This window comes from Hemicordylus capensis, chromosome 3 (genome assembly GCF_027244095.1).
Source record: "Hemicordylus capensis ecotype Gifberg chromosome 3, rHemCap1.1.pri, whole genome shotgun sequence".
Taxonomy (NCBI): domain Eukaryota; kingdom Metazoa; phylum Chordata; class Lepidosauria; order Squamata; family Cordylidae; genus Hemicordylus; species Hemicordylus capensis.
The window spans coordinates 38,160,379-38,176,482 of NC_069659.1; the positions used below are offsets into that span (position 1 = coordinate 38,160,379).

At 44.9% G+C, this 16,104-nt stretch overlaps 1 protein-coding gene across 4 annotated transcripts in view; it reads right to left on the minus strand.

The window, feature by feature from the left end:
* The window catches only part of MTIF3 (mitochondrial translational initiation factor 3), a 17,346-nt gene extending 4,463 nt beyond the window's left edge, over nucleotides 1-12,883 (minus strand). Inside the window, exons 1-2 of one of the 4 annotated variants that reach the window (XM_053309347.1) lie at nucleotides 12,753-12,883; nucleotides 5,966-6,450 (exon numbers count right to left, since the gene is read on the minus strand). In XM_053309347.1, the coding sequence (XP_053165322.1) occupies nucleotides 5,966-6,449 (484 nt within the window). In that variant the 5' untranslated portion in view covers nucleotide 6,450; nucleotides 12,753-12,883. Of the gene's footprint in view, nucleotides 1-5,965; nucleotides 6,479-6,751; nucleotides 7,284-12,695 lie in introns of those variants that run through there. The other 3 variants (XM_053309346.1, XM_053309348.1, XM_053309344.1) reach the window with 3 other exon arrangements.
* Nucleotides 12,884-16,104: the final 3,221 nt, after the last annotated feature.

A 16,104-nucleotide genomic window follows, 5' to 3' on the forward strand; every position in this document is an offset into this window, starting at 1 on the left:
ATGAAGATGAACTGCAAAATCCTGTGCATGTTTATTGAGAACTCACTGTGTTCAGTAGGCTTTATTCCCAAGCACAAATGTGGACAATTTTACAGCCTAAGCCAGCTATGGCTGGTCTGGGGGCAGTAATATGAAAAATCCAAGACTTCTGGGATTTTGGTACAGTCAATGGATTTTCATCAAGTTGCACAGCACTGGCTTCTTACCAGACTAATGTTCACTGAAGTATTTTTTATTTTCCAAAACCTGGAGGATACTTCAGCTCGGACATCCATTCCAAGCACTACATATGATTGCCGTCGGCTTGTTTGGTGGCGACTTGGGACCAGGCCTTCTCTGTGGCTGCCACAGGGCTTTGGAATATACTCCCTGTTGAAATGAGAGCATCTCCTTTTGTTTTCAGGAAGACCCTCAAGACACACCTGTTCTTGCAGACTTTTAACTGGACTTAGTTTTAATAATTTGTTTTATGAGATTGCCCATCCTCTTCTGCCTGCAGGTTTGACTCAGTAGACTGTGCACCTGCTCACTTTTCATGCTGTTGATCATGGTCTCCTCTGCCCGTCCTTTGTCTGCCTGAGGTGTAATCACAATCATGGCTCCTCTAACCCCGATTCCTATAGACTACTTAGTCCTGCCAGCCTTTGAGTTTTGTTAGAATGGAACTTTCACAGTTGGTAAGGGATGATATTATTATTATTATTATTATTATTATTATTATTATTATTATTATTATTATTTTATTTTATTTTATTTTATTTTATTTATTAATTTACACAGTCAGACAGGTGTTATTGACTGGTTTGTTTTATCCAGACATCGAGTCCTTCCCAAGGACCTGGGATGGCTGAATTTTATTCTCAATGTTGTTGCTGTTGTTATAGATATCGTCGCAGAATATAGGCTGTTCCCAGTAAAGCTGCTTTTTGTAATTGGCTGATGGTGATTTCTGTGGCCCCTATGGTGTTGAGGTGCTCTTCAAGGTCTTTTGGAACTGCACCCAGGGCGCCAATTACCACTGGGATTATTTTGGTCTTTTTCTGCCACAGCCTTTCAATTTCAATTTGTAGATATTTGTATTTTGTGATTTTTTTTCTATTTCTTTTTCTTCTATTCTGATATCCCCTGGTATTGCTATGTCGATTATTTTGACTTGTTTTTCTCTCTTCTCGACTACAGTTATATCTGGTGTATTGTGTGGCAGATGTTTGTCTGTTTTTAGTCAGAAGTCCCATAATATTTTTACATCTTCATTTTCTACAACTTTTTCAATTTTAACGTCCCACCAATTCTTGGCTACAGGTAGCTTGTATTTTTGCAGATGTTCCAGTGTATCATCCCTGCTACCTTGTCATACCTTTGTTTGTAGTCAGTCTGTGCGATCTTCTTACAACAACTGATCAGGTGGTCCACTGTTTCATCTGCTTCTTTACAAAGGCGGCACTTGCTGTTTGTTGTGGATTTTTCGATTTTTGCTCTTATTGCATTTGTTCTTAGTGCCTGTTCTTGTGCTATTAAACCCTCTGTTTCTTTCTTCAAGTTGCCATTCTTAAGCCATTGCCAAGTTTTGGTGATGTCAGATTTTCCACTTATATTGTGCAAATATTGACCATGCAGGGGTTTATTTTTCCATTTTTCTGCTCGGTTCTTGACTTGTTCTTTCTTGTACGGCTGCTTTCTTTCATTGGTGTGGAATAGTTTCTCGTTATTGACCATTTGAAGTGCATCTTCTTCACTGTTCTTTATATATTCTTCAAGGCCTCTTTTCTCTTCCTCTACTGTTTGATGGACTTGCAGCATACCTCTTCCACCTGAGCTGCGAGGGAGGTATAGCCTATCGACATCACTGCGGGGGTGCAGAGCATGATTGATGGTCATGATTTTCCTGGTCTTACGATCTAGCGTCTCTAGCTCTGCCTGGGTCCAGTCTATTATTCCTGCAGTGTATCTGATAACAGGTATAGCCCAGGTGTTGATGGCTTGTATGGTGTTCCCGCCATTGAGTTTGGACTTGAGGATTTTTCTAACCCTCCTGATGTATTCATTTCCAATTTTTCTTTTAACTTCAGTGTGTGCGATGTTATCAGCCTGGAGAATGCCCAAGTATTTGTAAGGTTCTTTCTCTTCAAGGTTCTTGATCTTGCTTCCATTGGGCAGTTCTATTCCTTCTGTTTTTCTTATTTTTCCTCTGTTCATTATTAATGCAGCACACTTGTCTAGTCCAAACTCCATTGCTATATCGCTACTGAATATACGGACAGCGTTTAGCAGTGATTCGATTTCTGACTGGGACTTTCCATACAACTTCAGATGGTCCATGTACAGCAGATGGTTGATTTTACTGGATGTTTTAGATGTTTGGTATCCGAGGCCTGTTTTGTTTAGTATTTGTGAAAGTGGGGTCATGGCAAATACAAACAACAGAGGGGATAGTAAGTCCCCTTGGAAAATGCCTCTTCTAATGCTAACCTGTCCAAGTGTCTCGCCATTGATTGTTAACTGTGTACTCCACATGCTCATTTTTTGCTGACACCAGTTGTTTCTAAACATTTTAGTATCCATGTGTGAGGCAATGAATCGAAGGCTTTCTTGTAGTCAATCCATGCAACACTTAGATTTGTTTTTCTTCTCTTGCAGTTTTCTAAAATCATTTTGTCAATCAGCAGCTGCTCTTTTGTGCCGAAACTGTTCGGGGAATTTCCTTTCTGTTCAACTGGAAGCTGTTTGTTAGTTAATAAGTGTTGCATGACTTCATCTGCTATTCTTCCAGTTAATAATTTGAACATGGTTGGCAGGCAGATTATCGGTCTATAATTACTTGGAACTGCACCTTTTGCTGGGTCTTTCATGATGAGATGAGTTTTCCCAGTTGTTAGCCATTGTTCTATATCACCTCCTTGCGTAATGTGCTTGAACTGTTTTGATAGTTGTTTATGAAGGCTTGTTAGGTGTTTAAGCCAAAAGCCATGCAGTTCATCGTTCCCTGGCGCAGTCCAATTTTTAATTTTCTTTGCTCTTTCACTTATTAATTCTGGTGTTATTATTAGATCTTGCATTTGTTGGTTACATTTTTTGACCTCTTTCATCCAGCCTGCTTTTTTATTATAATCTATTGGATTGTCCTATAATTTCCCCCAGAATTGCACTGTTTCTTCTTTATTTGGTGTTTCTATGTTTCTTGCAGTTTCTCCTTCTATGCTTTGGTAGAAATGTCTCTGATTCAACTGGAATTGGAGATTCTGCCTGTGTTGTGTAGTTCTGGCTTCGTATCTGCTAATCTTCTTTGACACTGCTGTTATTTGCTGCTTTATTATTTCCAGGACTTCTCTAATTTTCCTTGAATCTAGGTGGTATTTTTGGATCAGATACTGTTTGGTGTTTTCATTCTTCAGCTTCTTGTCTTTCATATCTTTCAGTTTACTAGCATCTGATCTAAGCCTGGAGATTTTATTTTCTAATCTAATCTTCCATTTAGGTGATGTACTGCTTTCTTTTTTTACAGGTCCACTGATCTTATATCCGAGCTCTTGTGTTGTTATTGTTGCTGCACTGTACATTAGTTGGTTTGTTTCTTGCAAATTATTGGTTGTTATTTCTGCAAGTCCAGCATTGACATCTTTTAATACCTGAGCAAGTTGTTTTTTGGCAACTGTTTTTAGAGCTGGAAGTCGAACCCTGGTGGTTGTTTGGTTCATGTGCTCAGTTATTTTTTGCTTTAGTTCTTGTTGCTTTTTTGTTAAATGGCATTTGGGTTTTTGAGGTGAAGGCAAAGGGGAGGCTGCCTGGTTTTGATTTTGAAACAGTTCAGCAACAGTGGCATCCTCTATTTCCAACACCTCCTCCACCTGTGCCTGAGCAACTTCTTTAGTTGGTGGTAATTCTTCTTCCATATCTTGAGCCTGTGTTGCTCTTTGCAGTTCTTCCAGCTCAACTCCTGTGAATACTTGATTTCTTATTATGAATCTTCTCTGGTCTGCTAGCCTTTGTTCTGTGATTTCTGTATCTGGATGCTTCTCTTTCCAAATTTGGTACATTCTTTTTAAATAACCTCTTCTAGTTGGACTAGACTTGTAATAGCAGATCATTATTTCCTTGTTGGCATTTTTCGTATTTTTTTTCCGGTTAAGCGACGTTCCTTCCAGTAACCTTGCATTCTCCAGCCCTGGTTGCTCAACTGAAGATCCTGAGTCCTGTAGCCCACTTGCCACCAGATGTCCAGGGACTCCAGCTCCGGGCGCAGTCCTTGTTGACCCGGGTGATGACTGATCCGGTATAGATTTATTAAAGTTACGTCTCACCATATTGTTGATGGGAGAGGCACTCTTTGTCTGGCTCCTCTGGTGAGACCTGTCCAGTATGGTTGGACCTCTGGCATAGCTCTCACCTTCCTCAGAGCACACAAGCCCCACAACCACGCCAAGGTAGTGCCTCACTTGGGGATGATGATGATGATATTTATTTATTTATTTATTTATTTATTTAAAATATTTCTATACTGCCCCAAACTTGCATCTCTAGGCAGTTTACAATTAAAATAATTTAATATTAAAACTATAAATCTAATTAAAAGCCTGGGTGAATAAATGTGTCTTCAGTGCCTTTTAAAAAATTGCCAGAGATGAGGAGGCTCTTATTTCAACAGGGAGCGCATTCCAAAATCCAGGGGCTGCAACAGAGAAGGCCCCTTCCCAAGTAGCCATAGATGAGTTGGCGGCAGTCGCAGGCGAACCTCTCCAGATGATCTTAGCAGGTGATGGGGCTCATGGCGAAGAAGACGTTCTCTTAAATACCCAGGGCCTAAGCTGTTTAGGGCTTTATAGGTAATAACCAGCACCTTGTATTTTGCCCAGAAACCTATTGGCAGCCACTGTAGTTCCTTCAATGCCGGAGTAATATCGTCTCTCCTAGATGACCCATAGACCAACCTGGCTGCCACATTCTGAACCAACTGCAGTTTCCGGACTACATACAAAGGCAGCCCCACATAGAGCACATTGCAGTAATCCTGTCTAGAAGTTCTAGGTTACAACCTAGAGCCATGGTTAGCAGCAGCTTTTACTGTATATTGGAAGTTTAGTCACTGTAATCTTTTCCTCATCTCTGGCTAAAATTGAGAAGCAATTTAGGAAGTCCCTTTTGTTTATCTGTCCCAATATGTCTCTCTCTAACCTGGACTCTCTACCAAAGGCAAAATTCTATCTTAAGCTTTGTTGACTAACACAAACTACAGACAGCACATAATACATAATACTGCTTTTTTCCTCTTCCCCTCCCTGCCAAAAATCCATCCTGCAGAAAAGTGTAGTATAAATTGAAAACTCACACACCACATTGTGAACTTTAGTGAATTCTTAGAACTCCCGCACCATACTAGGTGAGCAACAAGGAGATCTCTGACAGCTATTACAAATTTTCCAGAGCTGTTTAAACTGTACTTAAAATAAACTGAAGTTTTTCAGCAAGGTAATCCCAAATCTGGTGACATCTCTAAATTATGCAAATGTGTTTACAGTACTTACAAAACTTGTTCAGGTTACAACAGACATGGTAAAAGGTGCAAGAGTACTGAAATCCTATCACTACTGACGACCACTGGGAAATTCAACATAGCCTTTTCCTTCCACCTTCCGTAATTATAGACTAAAAGAGTCATGAGAGCAAGAAGCTTGCTTTAAAAAACGAAACAAAGCACATCTTCATAAGATTATTCTGTGCCTGTATGCAACCCTACAGATTTCCACTACTTAATATGGCTAGTGTTATCTGATAGTCCATATAATATCAGCTCTATAGGCATGTATTTAGAGACTGGTTTTACATGTAACTACAGTTCTCTTGTCATTGTCACCAACTGGACATAAAGTATGTCAACTATTCCACAGGTACATAGAGGAATGTAGTGCAATCCAATTGTCAAAAGAAGAACTTTCAGAATCACAGGATCTTTACTGAATACCATACATACCATTTTTGGAGCTAGCTTTTTGTTTCTCTCTAAGTTTGAGACGCTCTTCGTGAATCTGCTGCCCACTCATGAACCTGTATACTGGAGGGTCTGCAGTCTCATTCAGCAGAACAAGCTTCACCTCCCTTTCGTCCATGAGTCGAATCACATCTGCTCTGTGCATTGTTCCCTGGTTCTCGCCATTCTCATCAATCAGTTGAATAATCCGATATGGGATTTTCCTCCCAACACTTCCGACAGTTTTTCTGGCATTTGGATTAATTTTCTTCCCTTTTAGTTTCTCCTCAGCACCTTCAGATGTAAAACACACTTGTGCAGGAACAGAGAGAAGTCCTTTTTTGGCATGAGCTCTCTCTACCCAGGTTTGAAGGACTGCTGTTCTTTTCACTGGTTGTGCCAGGAAAATTGAAAAGTGTCGAGTGATGTAGCTCACATCATTCCTTATGGCTTGATCCAATAATCTTTTTAGGCACAAGGCAGCCATTCTGGAGAAATGAAGGGGTGGGGGAGGTACTTCAAAATACAGAGCAAGAAGTTTATGACAGAAAGTAATTGAAGTTGCTTGCTACACTTTTCAAGTTATCATGTAGCAGCCCTTCTAATCTGTAACATTTATATTTTTAATATGTGCACAGGGTGCACACCTTTAATAGAATTTTACAAACATAGGAAGAGATAATAAAGAGGTCTGTGAATGTAGAGGAAACTCTCAAAGAGACTATGAAGCTATTCAGACGAGCAGAAAACAGGGTTACATTCTGAAAGCAGATAGAACCTTATTTTTACCTCATAGCAAACAGACGGGTACATGCTGCAAACCCAGCAGGGAGTGTGAGTGACAGACGATTAACTTTTTAAGGTTTTCTCCAGCCATTGCTAGCATTGTTGGTCCTCCAGCCCCGCCCATGGCAACAGCAGTCTGTGAGTGGACAGAGCAAGCACATGACCCAAGGAGACCACTCAGAGGGCTCCAAGCTGCAGTCCCGCTTTGTAGCTCTCCGATTGGTAGCCTCAGTTAACTCTTTCCTGGCAATTGCAGCACTGTCAAAGGAACTGAACTCCGTCCTGATGCCCAAAAGGAGAGAGAAGACTAGAGCAGCTGCAGCTGCCAACCAGCCCCAAAGGAAGAGTCACTCACACTCCCAACGCACTCCTCAGATCCAGGAGAGACACAGCAGATGCCCCCTGGAGCAATTGCCAGATGCCGATGAGAGCAATTGCAAGATGCCCCCATAAGTAGCCCAGGCACAAGGCACACTCCGTACACCGCAGCATGGTTTGGGAAGGCAGAAGGGGGAACCTTCCCCTCGCCTGCTCACCCTCCCTGCAGCTGTGGCTGTGGCCTCCGTGGCACCCCACCCCCTCCCCACTGTATAGTATGTGTAGAAGGTAAAAGGGAGAAACTCCCCCCCCTGCAGTAGCCAAGTGGCGACTTTGCCTCCTCATCAATCCGCTGCTGCCACCCCTTGCTAGCCTCTCTGGGTGTAGGAGGGTGGGCATGTGGGGGAGGGTGTCCCCATCACTCACCTGCCCTGATGCTGCCACTTGCCACTCTTGCAGTGCCAGCAGGGTGGGAGAGTGAGTGGCAAAGTGTCGGCCACACCTGCACACCCTCATTGGCACTGCTACTCTCTGCATCTTGATGATGGTGCAGAGGGTGGGCGGGTGGGTGCAGTGTCACACCGAGGCAAATTGGGCACCTGGACTGCCCCCACCATGAGGCCCTCCGCCGCTGCTGTGAGCCCCCTGCTGCCACCGCGAGCCTCCCCCCCACTGCCATTGCCGCCATGAGGCCAAACCAGTGACCCTTGCGCGGACAGTCATTCCAGCGGTCGCTCCCACTTCACCAGCAGATGGAAGGAGGAACCAGTGGAGCCCAGAGCGGTGTACTACATACTCAAGTTCCTCCCCACAACAACCCTGTGAAGTAGGCTAGGCTGAGAGTGAAGTGACAGGCCCAGAGTCACCCAGCAAGTCTCATGGCTAGATGGGGATTTGAACTCGGGTCTCCCCAGTCCTACTCCACCACTTTAACCACTACACCACGCTGCAGGCAAGGGCAGGGACACTCTTGCTCTTGCCCAGTGACTTGCAGGGGACAGGAAGGAGCACAAAAATCCCCATTCAGCCACGAGACTTGCAGGGTGACTCTGGGCCAGTCACTTCACTCTCAGCCTAACCTACTTCACAGGGTTGTTGTGGGGAGGAACTTGAGTATGTAGTACACTGCTCTGGGCTCCTTGGAGGAAGAGTGGGATATTCTATATTATTAATTCTTCTAGACAGGCCCTGCGCCCTGCGGGGCGGCTGGAAAGCAGTCTGACAGTTGGACTGGGGGCGATGTGAAGCAGCAGGGAGCTCGGAGGCTGTCAGGCGAGCAGGCGACAGTCCCTGGCAGTGGCAGGGGGAAGCAAGGACTGCGAGGCAGAGATAGAAAGACCGAGGACAGAGAGCACGAGCACGAGACTTGTGGTGGGGGAGAGACTTGCGGGGGGCGAGCGGGGGTGGCGATAATGAGCGAGAGCGTTGCGGGAGTGGCGAGAGTGAGCAAGAGCGTTGTGGGGGTGCAATGCCACAGGCTCAGTGCAAGACCACACAGATGCTCTGTGCAGGGTCAGCTAGTAAAATGTAAAATGAATGAATAGTATGACATGTGTCTGTGCAACTATTCCCCTTAGGGGATAGGGCTGCTAAAGGAAGAAGGATTTGAGCTCCCTGCCTGGCATCTCCAGAGCGGGAATCCCGCCTGAGAGCCTCGGGAAGCCACTGCCAGTCTGTGTCGACAGGACTAAGACAGTACTAAGCTGGATGGACTAATGGTCTGACTCAATGGAAAGCAGCTTCCTATGTTCATATTTTCCCTTGGGCTCATTTGCAAGGTGCCTGCCACTTTAAGGAAGCTCAGTGCTGTTTGCTGGACAGGCTTTCCCCAAGTAAACTTCTGCTTGCTTTGCAGCCCACTCTGTTATCCAGTCTCTATGGTATCCCCGGGGGAGGGAGCCTCAAGCAGGGTCCCACAGCGTTCCGTGGCTCCACACAGGCACTGGGATGGGGTAGGCAACCTCCCCTGCTTGCTGAACCTGGTTTTAGAGGAGGGGCTGGGAACTGGGTGACCCTCTTTTGACAGAGCCCTGATTGAGAGTTTGCCGAGGTTCCACACGGTAGTGCTAACCCCGCCTTCGGACCTCAAGCCCTGTTTTTGCTGGTCGTGAGAATAGCTTCTATGTCAAACTTGTACATACATAAAAGAAAATTTGAGATGCTGCAATTGTTAACATGTGGACTTCAAATTACTTTTCTTGAGACTTTTTATAAGATTAAATTAGTTCTATGAACATAATATTCACTTAAGATCTTGAGAACATGATGAGATGGGAGTTCATAATCCTCTGCAGATACTGCTAAGAATACACTCACACCTATGTTTCCATGTGTGATGCAACATGATGTGGTTTTGAAATTACTGATCTGTTTACAGAGTGTTAAAAATCCCTTGAAAGTAATTACAGTTAAAATCGATTATATTCAGAATTTCCTCTGAAAAATTTAAGAATCATTTAAGCCTTTCAGTGAGCATATTCTGGTATAAAAAGCAGTGCATTCAGCTAATTTCAGTGATAGGATTGTATACAAACCTGCCACTTATTTATAATTGTCAATTAGCCGAATTTTTTGTATACAAAAATAAGTATCTGTAGGTCATCAGAAAGTATGATGACCAACAAACAAAAACAAAGTTTTCAAAATATATAATGGATGTGTGGTCCAGCGTCTATCAGTTTTCAGCGTTTTGTGTTTTTCTTTTCCAAATGCATTAGTGTTCTACCAGACATGCTCAAGTAAGGAAGTCATAATAGAAGTTTATCAAATTATAAATGGGTTGGAGAGAGTGAACAGAAAAACAATTCTCTCAAAGTACTAGAACTGAAGTCATTCAATGGAATTGGCTGTAGATTCAAGGTAAGCACAAGAAAGAACTTGATGCATGCAACACATAATTCACTTACAAAACTCATTGCTACAATACCTTTTAAAAAGGTATGCACAGTTCTCAAAGGATGGGCTTAGTGATTTTTAGCCAAAAGAACAATGACTAGAACTGCCATGAGTCAGAGTATCCCTCTGATTACAGATGTCTAGAGACAAACAGGATGGATATCACCATTATAACATCAACTTCCTAGTGGCAATTTGGCTGACTTCTGTTGGAGACAGAGAGTTGGACCATATGCTTCTTCAGTCTGCTCCAACTAAACAAGTTTTATATTTGTAATCTCATGTGCTCACACCTGATCTTCCAAAGCTCTTTGACACTGAAGACAAAATACATGCCAATGAGCATAATAAATCACAGCCATAACTGATGTCACACTACTGTTTTCTATGAACCTGAAAAAACTGTATAGGTAGTATTTGTGTTAAATTATCTGAAAATCAATGCAACCTTGAAAATAAAACTGCAGAGGTTCCTAGCCCAGCTTTCCACACAAATGTGTAAATTATTTTTGGACTCCTCCCCACCCCCCCCCCAAATCAAGGATTCCCAACAGTGGGTACTTGAAGGGCTCCCAGGGGGTACTCAGAATCCTCCTGCCCACCCCACCCCCCAACTGCAGCTGTGCTATTTGTTCTCCATCTGGGAATCACCGGTTTATTTTGTTTTGTTTTATTTATTTATTTACATATTTTATACCGCCCAAAACTTACATCTCTGGGCGGTTTACAACAATAAAAACAAAGTTAAACATTAGTTAAAACAAAAATGAAAAGTTTAAAACATTACAACAATTTAAAATATTTAAAAGGATATTTTAAAACAGCATTAAAACCATTAAAACAATATTAATTAAAAGCCTGGGTGAACAGATGGGTCTTTAAAGACTTTTTTAAAGCTGTCAGAGATGGGGAGGCTCTTATTTCACTAGGGAGTGCATTCCAAAGCCTCAGGGTAGCAGCGGAGAAGGCCCATCCCTGAGTGGCCACTAGACGAGCCGGTGGCAACTGCAGACAGACTTCTCCAGTGGATCTCAGTGGGAAGTGGGGTTCATGACGAAGGCGGCGTACTATTGGCTTGAAGCCAACCTGTCCTTAGTTATGTGTCCCCTGCAGAAAGGGTGGGGGGGTGAAGACCCCCCTTGCTCCTGATTGGCTGGCTACATGATGAAGCTCAGCATATCCTTCCCCTCAGCCTGACTGAGGCTTCAGAAAATTAGTACTGATTAGCCTCATTGAAATTAGTAGAACAAGTAAACTTGTCTCTTTAATTTCAGTAAAAGTGCTTATGAGTGTGAATTTGAGTCAGTGACTGTAGTAGTCAGTCTCCCTAACAGTAACACTTTAAGTTCTGTTTTCATATATATATACACACATATATCTGCATATACATACACACACACAAATTTAAATATTATTGTTATAAAACAGGCTACTCCAGTCACTGGTTTACATCCAGATTAAGTTCTTCATAAGCAGCCTTACTGAAAACAGTACGTATTTACTTGTCCCTTTAATGTCAATGGGCATAAAGGCAAAGTGTGCTGTCAAGTCAGTGTTGACTCCTGGTGACCACAGAGCCCTGTGGTTGTCTTTGGTAGAATACAGGAGGGGTTTACCATTGCCTCCTCCCGCGCAGTCTGAGATGATGCCTTTCAGCATCTTCCTATATCGTTGCTGCCCATATAGGTGTTTCCCATAGTCTGGGAAACATACCAGCGGGGATTTGAACTGGCAAACTCTGGTTTGCTAGTGAAGTCATTTCCCTGCTGCATTATTAGGTGGCTACTCATGAGTAAATTAGTCTGGAAGTACACACACACTAAATCTCTCTGGAGTAGTGATTTTCACTTTCCATCAGTGAACAGAAAAGTGGCTATGAACAATCAAGAGCTAATGCATACAAGTCACAAATCTATGTTTATACTGAGATATAATCACCAATTCCACTTTATTTATCTATCTAACATATTTTTATACCGCCCAAAACTCACGTCTCTGGGCGGTTTATTATACCAGGGGAAGGCCTTGCAGACTTTTTCAAAGCTGTAAGCAACAGACCTCTACGTAGGAATCGGCATGCAAACCCCATGCTAATCTCTCATATGTAGCAGCTTCATATGCCCTGCTAACTGGGCAGAGGCACCTTTTACCGTGGTGATTCTCTTTATTTAGCAAGGGGAAAGTGAGCCCTTTGGGGACATCTTATTTGTTTGTTATTTCTCTGTGTAAACCGCCCTGAGCCATTTTGGAAGGGCGGTATAGAAATCGAATTATTATTTATTATTATTACAGTATTGTGCATTTCACCATGCATACATGCCACAAACATACACATGCGCTACTATGCAGGATTGTATATGCAGGCTTTATACAGAGAAGTTCTTTCCAATTAGGAATTTTCTGTTTGAAATGAACCTCATTACGTGCTTTTTGTCGCCACTTCACATCTTCCTGCATATGCATGCACGGGGAAGAAAGAAACGAATAAAAGAACCCTCTGAGCGTGGCCACAACAACATGCCCGTGTGCTTAGCGGAAGGCTTGGCATTTAGTGTCACGGACCAGATCACATGACCTACAGGAGCCCGTCTCCACAGTCCACACGGGGGCCCCGCTACAAGCACATCCCAATTCTGGCCAGTCTGGCCTGCCAGCAAAAAGAAGCGCTGACGATCCGTGCCCCTACGGCCGGGCAAGGGCACCCTCCGCTTCCCCTCCCACCCCCTCGACTCACTGGTTCGCTCGCTGCCCGCTTCTGAACGGAGGAGGGCAGCTTTTCCAGCTTCCTTACCAGGCGGAAGTGTCCTCTCCAGGAGGGGGACGGGAGGAGGCGGGGCAAGCAGCGTCCCTCCCTCCCCCTCTCCTCTGACTGGCTTACTGGCTGCTAAGGCTTAGCCCACCCCGCCCTTACTAAGACTGACAGGCTCAAGAGAGAGCGAAATGCTGCCCCTGAGCCAAAGCCAATATTTCACTGGCTGCTGAGCGTGTCATTCAGGCTGGGGGGCGGGGCGGGATGAGGCTGGTCCTGACTGCCTAGTCCACTAACCACAGGAGAGGAGGCGGGAGGAGTGGCCTTAGGTAGGGAGGGACTATGCTCTGGAAACCGGGCCAGGAGGCTGGAAGACGGGGAGGAGGCTGTAGTGCAGGTGAGGAGTTCTCAACTTGAGGTACTCAAGATATTGCTGAATCACATCTCCCATCACCCCCAACCTCAAGAAATTGTAGCTCGGGATGATGGGAGCTGTAGTTCAGCAACATCTGGAGTACCACAGATATTGGGAACCCCTGCTGTAGGGTTTTGCGATCTCCCCAACCCACTCCACCACCCCCACCCCCTGACTCCAGGGCAGATTAATTTGGTTTGTAATTCTTGCCACCAGCATTGGCAGAATCTGGCATTGTATGGTTAATAAAAAATAGTAATACACTTTGTTAGCCGTCCCATAACAAACTTTTCTGGGCGGCTCATGCCAGAAGACTAAAAATAACACCAACCAAACAAATTACAATAGAAAATACAAAAATACAATCCTAAACATTTTAAAACTTTTTTTTAAAAAAATCAAGGTATTTAACTGCTTGCATATTATATTTCCTGCGAACTTGGCAAAGATTTACTCTTGGGGTTTTTTCGCTACTTGTTATTATGAGCGAAGTATGCTGGGAGGTATACTCCCAGCAGAGTCACCCAAAGTGCGAAGGTCATCCCAGCTGCCCAGGTAAAGCAAGCAGGCACCTATATTGGTCAGCAGCGATGATCTGCAAACTCTAGTAATGAAAGTCAAGGAGCACAGTGAAAAGACGGGACTACAACTAAATGTAAAGAAGACTAAACTAATGACAACAGGTACAGCAACCAGCCTCAGAACTGACAATGAAGACATTGAAGTGGTGGGTTGCTTCTGCCTTTTAGGATCGACTGTCTACAGTGAAGGATCCAGCAATCAAGAAATACGCCACAGACTAGCACTTGGTAGGGATTGCAATGAAAGCCTTGGAAAGGATATTTAGATGCTGTGACATGTCTGCACCTACAAATATTAGAATCATTCAGACAGTGGTTTTCCCCATGACACTCTATGCATGCAAAAGCTGGACTTTGAAGAACAAGGTAGAAAAAGTATTGATGCTTTTGAACTTTGGTGCTGGAGAAGGCTTTTGAGGATACCATGGACAGCCAGGAAAACAAACAAATGGGTCATAGAACAAATCAATCCAGAATTTTCACTTGAGGCACAAGTGACCAGGCTCAAACTATCATACTATGGACACATTATGCGAAGATCTAGCTCCCTTGAGAAGTCCATAATGCTGGGGAAAGTTAGAGGAAAGAGAAGAAGAGGACGACCAGCAGCAAGGTGGATGGACTCAATCATGGCAGCAATTAATGCACCATTGAGAGACCTTAAAGGCCAAGTTGAAGACCAGGCATCCCCAAACTGCGGCCCTCCAGATGTTGCTGAACTACAACTCCCAGCATCCCTAGACACAATTTTTTGTGGCTGGGTATGCTGGAAGTTGTAGTTCAGGTACATCTGGAGGGCCGCAGTTTGGGGATGCCTGTTGAAGACAGATCATCCTGGAGAGAATCTATTTATGTGGTTGCTAAGAGTCGACACTGACACTTAATGAATCAATCATCAATCAATCATATTATTTCACTTGACACCATCGTTGGGAGGATTTACAAGTCTTGGCCACACGTCTTGGCTGCTTACATATTATTATTTTATGGACCGGCAACAAAATGTTGCAATATGTGTGCATGTGTTACATGAGCATAGTAAAAAACCAAAAGTTAGCAGCAAAGACAGGAGACCCTGCTGCAACTGATTCTCACTTAATATGAATTCCCCCCGCCCCTCTTTTCTGGATGTGGCATGGGGTGGGGATGTGGTGCTCATTCCTAGCTCCTTTTCAAACCCCACCCCCTCAAAAAAACAAAGCTGTGAACAAGAATGTTTTACACACCTTTCCCCACAGGAGCAGAAGGAGTTGTGACTGTCTCAAGGGAGTATTCTTCAAGCTGAGAAATTTCTCACTCTTTTTGTTCAATGATTCCTCCTCACCCACCCCTGCTGCAAGTCGGAGTTCAATTGGCTCCACCTACCTGCAGGGTCAGCCCATCCATACAGGTGTCTAGGCAGTTGCCTATGTTAGAACAAGTTTTAAAAGGTATCATCGCCCAAGCTGCTCCCCACCCCCAAAGCTCTTTCACTGATGAGGTGGCAGTGGAGGACGAGGCAGAGGAGACGGCAGTGGTTAGACTGGGCCATGGCAAACATGAGTGCCAGCAAAGGCAGCAGTGGCAGGCTTAAGTTTTTTTCTTCCCTTTAGATGTTTTAAATCACTGAAGTATCTGTGGGTCACTCCAAATCTGCCGGTACCGCCCACTCACCTGCAGGTGAGCTCCAGTTCTCCATCCATGAGGATCATAACATTTCCAGATATTTTGCAAATCCTCTATAATAAAAGCCTTGGGTGTGCGCCCGTGTCTCTGCGCCCGTGTCTCCCTCGGCCATTCTGGGCATGCGCAGAGCGCATGCCCAGAACGTCCGAGGGAGATATGGCCGCAGGCACCAGGCGGCCATGTTGAGGAGAGCGGCGGGCCGAGAACGGACTACGGGGAGGGCAGAGGCGGCAGTGGCAGGACCGGCCCTGCCGCTGGAACATACAAGGCAGTGGCGGCGGGGAGAAAAGACAGCAGCAGCGGGGAGAAAAGACAGCGTTCGCTCGGCCGAAGGAGAAATGGCCGCAGGCACCAGGCGGCCACGTTGAGAAGAGCGGCGGGCCGAGAACGGACTATGGGGAGGGCAGAGGCCACAGAGAGGGGAAAAAAGACAGTGTCGGGTGGAGGCGGCAGGGGAAGCCGGGCCTAGAAGAGGCACTGGCGGAGTCGGGAGGCGAGGCTGCCCCGTGGGGCCGCCACCCGAACCACAGACTCTTCCTCCTCCTCCTCCTCCCCGCCACTATCCATGAGCCCCACTACGCGCCGCGCCAGGCTCGCTGCCCTTCAGCACCTTGAGATTGGCGGACGGGCCGCTGGACGAGCCCGGCAGGGGAGCGACTTCATACTCGCCGGTGACTAACGTGTCGTGGTGGATCTCCTCCCGCAGGTCTTTCTGTCTCTGCTCGCGGCTCTG